Genomic DNA, 13,655 nt, shown 5'->3' with positions numbered 1-13,655 from the left:
GCTGTCGCTGGCAAACACAGGAAGAAGATACGATAGGACAAGGAATTTTGCAGGTCCTGGGACATCTGGAGACACCCGAAAATTTACACAGAACACAAGGACTTTGCCCCCTGAGATGCAAGACTGCCAGAGAGCTTTGACCACTGGTGTTTATTAAATCTTCCCCCTCATGTCCCCTGCCTTCTTTCCATCCCTATAGAAAGGACCCACTTCTCTGTGTTCCCTGAAGATGGCCTCATTGCCTTCTGCCTGCCTGCACCCGTGCACGGTAAGTTCCGCGCGGTGCTGCCTTTACACAAGCCTGGTTGTCTGCTGGCTCCCCTCCCACCTCACCCTGTACATTACAGTAATGGGTTAGCAAGTTTCCAAACCCAGACTGTGGTCTGTTCCCAAGCTACGGAGCCTGTTCCTCAGAACACCAGTGTTTCCTCTGAAAATCCTGCGCGCCTCTGGGAAGCTGTCCTCTGTCACCTGACTGCCTTTCAGAAACGTCAGCAGACCCGGCCTTTGTGCACCAAGTGAAGAGACCCAGGGTGCTGCGTGGCTCCCGAGAGCTCACTCACCTGAACAAGCAGCTCCCACCGGAGCACCGCACCTAGAAATCCACTTGCAAGGAAGGGTGGGCTCTGGAAACGTTCTCCAGCTTTGATAAATGCGGTGTTTTACAAGGATCTTCGATACGGTCAGTGCACATTTCCAAAAGGAGTGAAGGCTTTTGACACGGTGCCACCTCAGCATTCTCGTCTTTGTCCTTAACATTAGGAGTGCCAGCTGAAGTTTCTTACCCAGGGAGTGTACTACTGTTTGTGTTCACTTCGGGTTTCTCACCGACTTTTAATGTTGTAGTTTTTTTAAAACTGAAAATTGTGCCTTTCAGTGGGGAAGCAGAGACGCTCTGTGTCGGAGCTGGCTGGGGCTGCTGCCTGGGTGCGGCAACTGCAGTCCACACAGCCTTGGCCCTACACGGAAACCCAGGGGTACTCTTTCCGCGCACGGCAAATTTCCTCACTGTGTTATAGGCAGCTGAGCTAGATAGAAACATTAGAAATATTATAGGCAGTCAGACAGGGCCAGGCCCTCAAAGGAGCCAGTGTGGAAGATGAGACACCTTGCACATGTGGGGGAGACAGACACCTCCAGCTGTGGACAAAAGATTAAACAGATGCGCCCACTTACTTCCCTAGGGATGGACCTCAGGGACTGATATTCTAAATAGGCAGCGATCACCTTCAAAAAGCCAGGAAGAGTCACTAACCCAACCCCCTACGGGCAAGGCCCTATCCTGTATTCATGCCCTTTGCTACCCGACTTGCTTCCCTATTTGATCCCGATTTAACCAATTTTATCTGAACAATTATAGTTGTAAACGTATTGGCTGACCACAGCTTTGTCCCACCTCATGCCCACCTAGTGCGCTGCCATGTTTCCTGCCCTGGACCTGCCTCACCCCGTGGATTTGCTCTGTGAAAGTCCCTACAAAAGATAAGTTCCTAGGCAACCCACTCAGGCCCCCTTCTCTCCCTCTCGGACAGAAGCTTGCTTTCCCTCAATAAATATATTCTGCTTTTAAGCTCCGCTGTTCCTAAAATTCATTCTTCGATTTTAGAGAATGCGAACTCGTCCTAGATATCGTTCAGGTTGGGAGTTTTTCTCCCCTGTATCAGTTGGTTCATCCCTTCTAATCTCAGTCAGAGCCCTGAGGAGGCTAACCCCATGCAGCCGCAGGGTGAGACCCACAGGCCTCTGGGCTCAGTAGCCGCCTTGGCTGCCATCCCTGCAGACTCTTACTGACTGGGTCTGCTTATTTCATTCATTTCCTTCTGGATGGAAGGCCACAAGAAGTTGTGCTGTTCCTTTCAAGACTGAAATGCTCCTCTGTCCTTCTTGGTTCCACTTCAGGCCCCTGCAGGTGACCAGAGTCCCTACACTTCTCAACGTCCTCAGTGTTCCCAACTGGACCAGGCCGGGGTGGGTTCAGGGACGTGGGGACAGGGGATATGAAGAAAGTATTTTCCCCAACACTGGCTGGACACCTGCATGATGTTCGCTCACTCTAACTGTCCTGGGGAGGGGCTTTTAAAGACAGGGTGGATCTGTCCTTGCCTGTCCCACATTGGGCAATCAGACTTAATAAAAATATGCGAGGGGCTGGGGAGGTAGAGCTTGTGCCTAGTGTGCGATAGGCTCTGTGTTTAAGCTTTGACTTAATCAATCAATATTACGGAGAAAAGAAAACTGGTAAAGTGACACTCTGCACGGACCGGCGGGTGCCCCTGGCCAACTTGCTTAGTCTTTTGAGTCCAGTTTTCTCAGGCTACACAGAGAAGAAATATAATCAGTGTTCCTCTGCAAGATGAAAGGCATTACGCACACTGGAGATCAGCTGCCTGTCACAGATCCTGACACACTGCAGATATTCATTATCCTTTATCACACTGTCCAGAGAAACACAGAACAATGTTCACAGAGAAACCCAAGCTTTCGGAATCAACCAAGTGCTTTCCTGTAACAGCTCTACTGAAGTGTATTCGGTAGAGAGTAGAGGAACAGATTTGAGGCCTACCAGCTGGCAAAGGGTGGACCTTTTCCTCACTGCGAGACCTCCGAAAGCAGCAACAGTCAAGACAGCGAACGTGTTCACCACCCAGAAATGTCTTCATGCCCAACAGTCTTCAGGAGCCTCTGCAGTCCTCCTCCCCTCCTGGCTTCCCACGCAGGCAAGCACTGAGTAACTGCAGTTTCCTCTGCATTTTCTGAAATTATGTGAACGCAGCCTGCAGTGTGCGCTCCTTCGTAACTGCTCGGAGATTCACTCCCATCGTAGTGTGGCCGGCAACCCTTTCCTTTTTGCTGAGTCGTATCCCAGGGTAGGCATACCCTAAAGCGTGCTTAGCCCCTCGCCTCTCTGTGGACACTGGCTTCCTTCCTTAGGGACTACTGCGTAGAAAGCTGCCTCGAACCTTGGTGAGCAGTCTGGGTGCGGACACAGGCTTGCATTTCCACACACACACCGTCAGATCACACGGGAGCTGAACAGAGACGCTTCGGCGACCAGACTGTCTTCCAAGGCCCCCTCTGCGCGCTCCAGCAGTGTGTGAGCAGTCCAGCTCGTACAGACGCTCAGGAACACACTCGAGAGGGGAAAGTGAACTATGATGCCAGTGTGTGATGGTCATGGTTTGAAGTGACAAGAAATGACGCTGTCAGTAATGTGCTGGCAGGGACGACGGCAGGCTGATCAGCCCGACACATCTTGCTGAGTATCCCCAAATAAGGCCCGGCTACGCTGGTGCACTAGGAACGGCATCAGGCGAGGCTCAAAGGTAACGTCCAAGGACAGAGACGACCTCTGTTGCTGGAGTGTGGTGTTCACCGCACTGTGTGCCTGGGGCCAACGGTGGCCATCCCCGGGATGGGCTGCGCTTACTCACGTTGGTGGACACCTGCTTCACCTGCTGTCCCGTGACGGGAAATGAACAAACCATGCACGACTCTAAGCCCCATGGGAAGGTTTCTTCATTCAGCCGTCAACAGACCTGTACCCAGTGTCCACTCTGGACTAGGTGAGTGTTTCTCATGCTCTTGGGTAAAGGGCCAGTTATTTTTTCTATTTAAATTTTTTCCAGCTGCTGTAAACTAAAGCTTTTATAAAGTATAAAAAGCATGATTCTTAGAAAATAAAGACACAAAAAATACAATCACATTTTAAACTATTAGATCTAAAAGACAAAAATTAAGTGTCTCTGTTGAAACTTGCCATCAAAGTGCCTAGGACAGTGGTGGCGAACCCATAGTAGGCATGCTGCAGCCTGCTGATTGCTATTACTAAAAGTTCTGAAAGGTTCGCCATCACTCTTCTAGGAACTTCCTCTCAGTTCCCAACTGTCTCTCATCACACACCCTTCACAAACATTCACGAGCTGGCACTCATCTGGGCCACGCCTACACGAGCCCTGTGAAAACATCTGCCAGATGCTAGGAGGAGACAAAAAGCAGCCTGTTACAGCTGAGAACTGGAATGGGTCCCAATAGTTGAGCCTCAGGAGGCGGGGCTTGGAGGCAGGAAGTGAGGTCACTGGGGGAGTGTGGGGGGCGGGGGACACCCACTCCTTTCTTTCTCTCTGCTTCCCAGCCACCATGAGATGAGTGGCTTTGTTTTGCAACATGCCCTGGCCATACTGTTCTGCCAGAGCCCATGGACTGACACTTCTAAAGCCATCAGCTAAAATACATTTTTCCTCTTTATAAGCTGATTACCTCAGGCATTTTGTCACCATGACAGGAAGCTGACTGACACACAGTACCTTGGTCTCAGGTTGTCTAGAGTTTACTAGAAGAGAGAGATATGAAGCTGGCAATCATAGTAAAATAAGTGATTGGACAGAGAGCACATCTAGAACATACAGGAAGAAATTCTCACTTAGACTTGATGCCAAAGGAGGTTTCCTGCAAGAGGTGGCCCAGAAAACTTCACAGTGCAGGTCACTAGTCAGCCACAGGGAGCAGGGAAGCAGGACACTGCCGGCAAAGCTCAGAGATCTGGAGGTAAACATCTCAAGGGCATACTGTAAGTGTAAATGCTTTAATGCCAGCTTGGAAGAGGATAAAGTTCCCATGTAATTTGGACTTAGCATGAGGTAGTGTGGGTGTGGTTGTTGTACGGGTCAGGTAGGGAAGGCGCTGAGTAAAAACACCTGGCTGAGCACACGAGGGCTGCTGTGGAGGGGTTGGTTCCACTGTAGCAAGCAGTCCCTTCTGCTTCGACCGGAAAGTGTTGCTGCTCTGCCGTTACTCTCAAGAGCCTTGTAGACAAATGTGCTAGAAAGAATCACAGCCGCTCAAAGATGTGCATGTCCCTATCTATATGGCTGGCTCAAAGGACTCGGAGGATGTGATCAAGGTCAAGGACCTGGAGATGGAAAGTTTATCCTGGGTCATCCACATGGGCCCAAGTCAATCACAGAGGCCTGAAAGGGAGACCTGAGGATGGAGGAGTGGTCAGAGAGATGCCACAAGAACAAGACAAGACCACCATCACTGGCTTTGGAGATGAGCAAGGGACCACAAGCCAAGGGATGCAGGCAGCCTCTAGGAGATGCAGAAGGCCAGCTTTTGTCCCACCTTGACTTTAGCCCTCTGAGCCCCTGTCAGAATGTTGACATAGAACCCTAAAATGGTACATTTGTGTTGGTTTAACACAAAGCCATGGGTTTGCAGTAATTTGCTGAGACAGTAATAGGACACTAATGCCAGCAGATGACCAAGCTGTTTGGCCATCATTTGATCCTGCTGAAGTGACCTTGGTGGTGACTCCACAGTGTGTATCTAAAAGCACAGGTCTCTGTGGTTTATGGTGGGGACACGGCAGAGATCCAGGCTCTGCGGGATGGGACAGCCAGCCCTACCCACACTGTACAGCGAAGGACCAGGCTGGGCTACTTTAAACAATGTTACAGGAAAGTGCAGGATGCTCCCCACATGGGAGCAAAACCCAAGGCCCAAGAGTGGGGCCTGGGATCTCATGTCACCATGACGAGCTGAGTGGTTTGGGGAGATCACTCTTCTTCATGGGTTTCCGCTGTCCTAATCTGTAAAGCTAGATAGCAATTTTAGGAATTTTTTGAAGGTTACAGTCTCTGAAATTTGGAATTTCTCTGGAGACTGGTGGAGAGGGTCTTTTACTGGATGCTTTATCAGAAAAAAATCTCTAAATTCATCATTTGGCTACCTTGGGTGTTATATTTGGTTTATTTCTCTGATTTAAGGGACAGATACAATTAAATATTTGTAGAGCATATTATAATTACTTTAAAGACTAACAAATAAGAGTCACTACATTCTCATGAAGAAATTCAAATATTTGTACAGCTGTCTTAATCTGAATTATTCTTATAATCTGAGCCATGAGGTATGATAAAAATATACAGTGAATATTCAAATTGTAAAAATTTGGAGCTGGGATTTAGCTCAGCAGCACAGCGCCTGCCTGGTAAATGCAAGGTCGAGAGTTTGATTCCTGGCACCGGAAAAAAAAATAAATAAATAAAAAATAAAAATAAAAATGGAAAAATTTATTATAGTAAAAGACATATTGCCACTAATTCCTTTTATAATTTTCCCCCTTGCTGAGCACGCACTTACCTCATCATTCTTGTCACTTTCTGAAGCAGTTCTGGAAGTCTTTCCTGAGACTGAAAAAATATGGTGAATGTTGCTGCTGAGTACATCAAACAGAAGGCAGCTCCTAAAAACATGATGGTGCTCTCATCTACCTTATTCACCAGATCTGGCAACCTTTCATGGCTGTTCCCCCAAACCAGAACAACTATGAAAAGGACACGTTTTGAATCCATTCAAGACCTTAAGGCAGCCACAACAGCACAACTCAGGGAAGAGGCTTCCAGAACTGCTCCAAAAAGGGGCAAAAAGATATGTGTGCTCAAAGTGAAGTTGAAGGTCTGGGGTAGATTCGTGGCAATGTGTCTTTTACCATAATAAATTTAAGGAAGAAAACTGAACATTCACTGCATCTTTCAATCACACCTCATACGTTTATTCCCACTATATGATGCAGGATGGAGATGCTCCTGGGTTTCTCTGGTAAGAATCCTTTATTCCTTAGTTCTACCATGGCCTCAGGAACATTTTCTGAGTTCCCTTTCCTGTTAAAATGTTGGCATCACATCAGTTGTTCTCCGGACGCGTGATTCCTATATTACTGAAACCCAGCCGTTAAAGAGTCCAGGCACCCCTTGGCTCACACGTGAAGCATGAACTCGGGCACTAGGGCTGATGTGGGTGGAGGTGGGGATTGGGTTACCCCTTGGGAGCAGGGACACTGGGCTGAGGTCTAAGACTGAGGACAGGACAGAGTCCCAGAGGAGGGAGACAGCAAGGGAGGCTGCACCTGGGAGAACAGAGGTCAGTGCTCTGGACCTGGGGAAGACAGCGGCAACTCACTTCAGCCAGCAGCAACCTCTATGTAGACAGAGACTGGTGGCACGGGTGAGGGTCCCCCTCTTCCCTTATGGTGTGGAAACGACTACCCCAGCCCTCGCCCCTCACTCTCTTCTTCCCCCAGTTAATAGCCTTAATTTCCCACCACACCTGGATGACACCATCTTGGGCCCTCTCCACCCCGACCGTGTGCCCACGACCCCGCTCCGGTTCCTCTCCAAGCCAACTGTGCCTCAGTCACGAAGGCTGTGGCTTCTCTGACTGTGAAAGCTGTTTCTACAAACTCGGGTGAAAGCTGGCTAAGATACTCAGGAGGAACTCGTTTCCACTTCGAATTTGCTCACTGCGGGTGATTTAGCATAGTTTCCAGCCCCTGCCTGCGGCCATCCATCCATCCATGGACAGGCCACTTGCAGCAAGGACCTTGGAAACTGACCTGCAGTGGATGCCATGCCCCCAGCCCCAGACACTCACCTCTCTGTGACTCCAGGCAGGATGAAGAACATCCAGAAGTGAATTCCAAACACGAGGATGACCTGGAAAATGACCTTGCCCAGCACAGTCTTCCTGAGGTAGAGCGCACGGTCCACCACCATGGTGCCAAACTGGATGAGCACCATGACCAGGAACGGCCCGGGGACCTGGTCCTCGGACAGCGAGGAGGTGATGTCTGCCGCTGCCGAGTGTTTCTGTGGAGGAGAGTGTGGGTTGGCACCGAGCGACTTCTCCCAGAATGGAGGCTGTGGCTCAGAGAGCGGCCCAACCTACCCCGAAGGCCCAAAAGCCGAAGACGATGATGACGAAGTCCACGGTGTCGGCCAGGAACATGAGCACGTACACATCGGTCACGGCGCTGTAGTCGGGGTGGATGAGGTTGTAGAAGAACTGCCGGATGGGCACGTAGATCTGCAGAGTCCTGCAAGAGAGAGACCCATGTACCTGCATCACGGGGCGAGGCTGGGAGAGCACTGGGCACTGTCACCGGCCCCGCTCCGTGCCCTTCTCCCAGCCTCCATGCCCCTCTCCTGGTCAGGTTCCACCTCCCCTGCTGGGGACAGGGCTGTTCGGGGGCTGACGTCCCTGTATTGTCCCTGTGAGCTGAGGCTGACGTAGACTCTGCAGAGCTAGTGCCAAAGGGACCCTGGCACACGGCACGGGTGGGGATGGCCCTTGGGAACACGGGCTACACACTAGGGGTGCTAAGGCGCCCTGCTCTCATCTCCTTCCTATGCCGTCCTTCCCCACGCAGCCTCCTAGCCCTGGTCTGTCTCTCCAGCCCACTCTGCTTTCCCTGCATGCCACGCTCTAGGCACACCAGCTCGGATGGCGGCTTGCGGGCCCAAGCCCGTAGACCTGCCATCTGGGTGGCCCCAAAGGGTAGGCGGGACCTGGGCAGTGCGAGGGAACAGCTCTGGGACACCAGTGACCAGAGGTTTGAGCGCATTTGAGGCCTGTCTGGCTTTGGCCTCGTGGCCCACTCCGTCCACCAGGCTGGGTGGTAACCATGCCTGGGGTTGTGCCCCGAGAGCCCTGGAGTCATTGATCTGCTTTGTTCAGGTAGGAAGAATGTGAATACGAAAGCCACTGTGCTTTCTGGAAAAGCATTTTTAAGTACAATGGAACCATGGGAGGTTTTAACCCACTGGTAAACAGATGTTGGCTCTGGCCTGGCCTGTGTGCGGAGGAAAGGGCTCAGCCCGGCTGGTGCCATGTACTCACTTCCGGATGGTGAAGTCCTTGGCCTGGACCAAGTGCTCCTGCAGCTTCTTCATGTACAGCTCCCTCCTGCTCTCCTTCTTCTCGCTCAGGACGCTGCCACCCTTCTGGCTGCTGTTCCGGGTGCTCGTGCTGCCTGGGGGACCAGGGCGGGAAGACGCTCAGGGCAGGAGCGGGGTCTGCCCCCTGGGAACCAAGGACCTGGCAGCCACTGGCAAGGCCTGGCCTGGCTGCTGGGGTGTGGGCATAGCTGCACTCAGGTCTTCAGGATCTGTCCTCTCAACTGCCCCTCCTCGCAAGGGGACATGCAGGGCTTTACCCTGGGGGTGGCTCTGTCCTGGTTGCTCCCTAACCCTTGTGCCAGGAAGAAGCACTTCAAACAATGGCTTTTATTGCACCAAGTAAAGTTGCAGCTTTTCTCGATGGGGTGTGTGGCCCACACCTTTTATCATATCCTGATTTCTCCAAGTGCATAAGGAGTGTGACCTGGCCTCCAAGTCTGCCTCAAAAATGGCCCTGAAGATGGACACACACTGGTGTCTGGAGAGCTCCAGACCTCAGACCCAGAAACACAAAGCAGGGTGTGTCACTTCCTGTCTGGGTGGGGGTCTGTGCAAGTAGAGAATCAACAACCAGCTTCAGAAGCGACTGGATGGTTGGCTGGAAGTTCCCACTGACTATGCTGAGCTCCATTTCCAAGCTGAGCTGTGACTGAGGGCACCTGGGACACATCCAGGAAATTCTGCGACCACGTGGAGACTTTCTTGTGCCTCACGCTCACTCAGCCCCAGGGGGTGTGGGGGCCCTGCTCACTGTGACTTCAAATCCTTGTCCTGGGAAGGAATCAGCTGTTTTGAGCAGATGCAGGATCTAAACTTGCTCAGCACTCTTCTCCCAGGGCCGTGTCTGTCTTCTGCTCACTCCCAGGGACTCAGCGCCCCAGACCCCCAGCACCCCCAGGGTTGTTCCAACGCGGATGCCGCGGGACGCGCACCTCTTTTGGACCTGTTAGAGGAGAAGCTGGATCCCGGGGAGTCCGGGGAGCTGCAGCTGGAGCGCTTCCTGCGCATGGCTGCGGGCGGCTCGGGGAAGGTCACGTGCACAGACTCCACCGAGGCGGCCAGGTTGATGGACTTGAGCGAGTCGGCGGAGCCTCTCCTGCTGTGGCTGAGGGATGGCTCAGCGTCCGAGTCCTCCTTGTCCGTGCTGCTGTCCACGACGTCATCCTCGTCCCACAGGCCGTGGCACTGAACAGGAGGAAGCGGACAGTGAGACCACCTTTGTGGGAGGGACGGCTGGCTCTGTGTCCCTCCAGATTGGGAAACAAGGGGGGGTGCAAAGGGGCAGGGAATCAACTACATAAAGAGTTACGGCTGCACTCGAGCCCAGGAGAGGCTGGTGCTGGTGCCGGGGTGTGGCTGCAGAACTGAGCGGGGACAGGTGGCACTTGGCTGACACAGGGAGGGACCTGGTAGCCCCCCACGAATGCCCTTTCCAGACCTGAGGGAATGCGCCAGGCCAGTGTCCGCAGCTACTGCGGAGGAGCGGTGTCATCAGCTTGGTACAAAGCTGTGGGAACTCTACTCAGGAAGCCCTGGCCATATGCGTGACACGGCTGCTGGCCTTCTGCAGAGCCTGGGATTTGCTCCAGGAAATGGGGCAGCGGGACTGGCAAGGAGGGGAGGGTGTGTGCCCACGGGGACTGGGACCCCAGGGGCAGGTTGGTGTGAGAGGCTGATGGCCCCAGGTGAGCCACAGGTGACTGAAGGGCCGGATCCTGCTGACAGTGCTCCACGGAGCTCTCTGTCCTGAGCACACACGGTCAGGCTGTGGACTGATGCCCCAGGCCTCCCAGGACGCGTTATTAGGAGGCCAGAGCTCCAGGTGACTCAGAATGATCAGTTTACCAGAGACAAAGTCACAGCCGTGTGTGTGTGTGTGCACGCGCGCGCGCGCGCGTGTGTGTGTGTGTGTGTGTGTGTGCTAATGCCATGGCCTGTGCTCAGAAAGAACCTGGGGACTAGTAAAGGCACTACTTGATCAGATAAACTTAAAATATTTTAGAAAAGGACACAAGGTTAAGACAAGAAGAGGACAGTGTGGCTGTGAAAGGATGCGCATTACTACAGAAAGACCCTCCACACAACCCTTTGTACTGCGCACTGGAGCTCCCTTGTGTGCTCAGGAGACAGAGCAACTGGACCTTCGTCGGGTCCTCCTGGGGGAGTGTGACTGCCGCATCCATGAGCTCACCGAGGCGCAGCCTCAGTCTCTCAGCCACCTACCCCAGGCCCTCACCAAGCGCTCAGGCTCCTGCTGCTGGAAGAGGGTGGCAGCAGTTGCCCAGAGATGAGAGGCCATGTGCTCCAACCAAGCCACAGCCTGATCCTAGACCGGGGGTAGGAAGACGTTGCACAACCTCAAGAAATGTCAGAGATGAATACGAGGGATGGAGCCCCCGACACCACCCCCGATGCCCAGGTGCTCCAGCTGCGTCTGGGTTGCCTCCTCTGAGGGAGCCACCCGCTGCCCGCAGCCACGCAGTACCTTCAGGATGGAACGGTGGAAGAAGAGTGCCAGGAGCTGGATGAGGTCATACAGCACATAGCCTTCCTTCTTCTCCACCCCGATGATATTTGGGGGGTGGTAAGGTTTGTCCTTGTGGATTTCCACATTCTTGTTCCAGGGGAAGAATCCAAACTGGAAGAAGTACTTCACTACGATTGCCACCTGCACGGGGGTGACAGAAATCAGAAATGTCTTTCTCCTTTGGGGAATAGGGCTTCATGAGAAAGAATGCCATAAAAATTCAGGAAAAACCCATTTCACAGCTTCGAGTGCAGGACGCACACAGCTACGTGGAATGAGAATCATCAGCCCTGGGATCACGGCTTTCGTGACCAGGGTGATATCTCAGTGTCTTGAGTGTCTCACAGACAGAGTGGGGCACCAGAGGGCTTGGCACTGCCTAACCAACGTGATTTCCTCCGTTTTAGAAGAATTAGATTTTGTGCTGGTTTAATTAGATATTTACACAATTATTCCACTCTTGAAGCACAGCAGCTAGGACCGGCTAAGCCAAAGCATGCCCGTGTCTCCCTGTGTCACACCTGGCTTTGAGCAGGGCTCCTCCTGGGGCAGGTTCAGAGTGTAGGTTTCTACCTCCCTTCCTCGTGTCTGTCACCCGTGGCTCTGAGCCACTGAGCCACAGAGACAACCGTTTTTTCCCTGTTTATCTTTGTATTCTCATGCCTGGCACAGTTCTCGGTGTTGGGCAATAATAGTTCAAATTGTGGAGTGAATTAGCTTTCACTTAATTCCCTGCTTACTTCATTTCTCCATGTTTTGGGAAATGGAGCACCTCAATGTAAATAAAGGGCTATTTTGGTTTTTTCTTTCAGACATTGGAGATTGAACCCAGGGCCTTCACCTCTCCAGCCCAGTTTTTATTTGTTTTTATTTTAAGGAAGGGTCTTGCTAAGTTGTTGAGTCACCTAGCCTGGGCTTGAACATGGGATCCTCTTGCCTCAGCCTCCCAGAGTGCTAGGATTATAGGGGTGAACCACTGGGCCCGGCTCACAAAGAACATTTTAAAGATGAAAGCTATGTAAGTAGCTCGCATTCCCTTTCCCTTCTTGGTGCCTTCTCCTGCTTACCCAGGGTGAGGACGGCCTTTCATAGACACCCTGCCCAAGGGCCTGGGAGTGGTGTCCATTCCCCAGCCCCGTCTAAGCTAATGAGGAACATGGAGAGGGGCCCAGGACAGTGATGAGCAGGTCAGTCGCCTAACAGTACCGACCCCTGCACCCTTTCACCTTACTCTTGCAGGGTTTGCTCTCGCTCAACTACCCAGTTACTTCAAAGCTCCAGCACCTCCAGGCCTGACTCCGCCTGGTCTCCAGGACCCAGCTGCCGGAAGTCAGGACGGTGCCCGTGACTGTGAAAATGCTGGCTCAAGGCAGGGAGGAACTTCTCCACCTGAGTGCACCAGGACCCTGGGGGCGTGTGGCCTGTGAGCCTCCCTCACAGGCCTTGAGGATGGCTCCAAATGAAGGGATCGGGATGGGAACTGCGGCCCCTTTCCCACGCGGGATGGAAGGGGTGTCGTCGCCTTTTCTGTCCCTCAGATTTTCTGTGTCTGGGGAGGACCCTGCCTGTGGATCTATGGACTATGGACTATGCCCCAGGGCCGCAGCACTCAGCCCTGCAGGGACTGATTCTGCAGGGCTGGCACGGGCTTCGGATGTCTGTCTCCTGCCGCTGGCCAGGTGGGGTTCTCTGGCCAATCAGCGAGTCTCTTGAGCTGTCTCCTCCCCCGTCCTGTGACCGCCCCCCACTGTGTGTGGTGCTGGAAGGCTCTAGCTCAGTGCTGCTGACCGTCTGCCTACACCCACCTCGGTGTAGACGATGGCCATCATCCAGAAGCGCCGGCTGGGCCTGGGCACGGACAGCATGGCCCACAGGAAGATGAGGATGGGCAGCAGGAGGGTGATCATGGAGGCCGAGACCATGTGGTTGAGGATGATCACGAAGTAGCACACCATCTCGGAGCGGGCCACCAGTGTGTTGTACATGGCGTAGAACAGCAGCAGGAAGCGCGGCTGGCCCACGTAGAACTGCTCGGACTCCTCCAGCTCGTCGTCGTGGAACATCCTGTCCACAGAGGACCCCATGAGGCGCCTGTCCCACGGCCCCTGGCGCGGCCCCTGCTGAGGTGCCCCGGCCCTGCCTCCCAGGCCCATGTCCAGTGTGGTTCCTTATCCAGCCGGGAGCCCCTGTCCGAACTGCCTGGGACAGGGCGTGCTTTGGATCTGGGATGTGACAGTGTGGAACCTGTGCGTGCGTAATAAGGCGTCTCGAGTTTGGAACCCAAGTCGACATGCAAAACTCATTTGTGCTTCACGTGCGAATACCCACATAGCCTGAAGTGATTTCATACAGCTGTAAATACTCAGCTCGGACTTGGGGGATTAGGGGGTTGC

The 13,655-nt window shown here is 53.1% G+C and overlaps 1 protein-coding gene across 3 annotated transcripts in view; it reads right to left on the bottom strand.

The window, feature by feature from the left end:
- Piezo2 (piezo-type mechanosensitive ion channel component 2) overlaps positions 1-13,655 on the bottom strand; it is a gene marked incomplete at its 5' end in the record, with an annotated part of 338,525 nt that overhangs the window by 18,374 nt on the left and 306,496 nt on the right. For all 3 annotated transcript variants that reach the window (XM_013514699.1, XM_005372584.2, XM_013514720.1), the window contains 6 exon segments: positions 7,432-7,646; positions 7,726-7,873; positions 8,677-8,809; positions 9,668-9,920; positions 11,221-11,403; positions 13,068-13,326. In XM_013514699.1, coding sequence (XP_013370153.1) covers positions 7,432-7,646; positions 7,726-7,873; positions 8,677-8,809; positions 9,668-9,920; positions 11,221-11,403; positions 13,068-13,326 — 1,191 coding nt within the window.

The sequence above is a fragment of the Chinchilla lanigera genome, unplaced genomic scaffold (assembly GCF_000276665.1).
Source record: "Chinchilla lanigera isolate Chin_1 unplaced genomic scaffold, ChiLan1.0 scaffold00001, whole genome shotgun sequence".
Lineage (NCBI taxonomy): Eukaryota > Metazoa > Chordata > Mammalia > Rodentia > Chinchillidae > Chinchilla > Chinchilla lanigera.
Note: the sequence above shows the minus strand (reverse complement) of the source record. Positions and strands in the feature narration are given on the sequence as shown.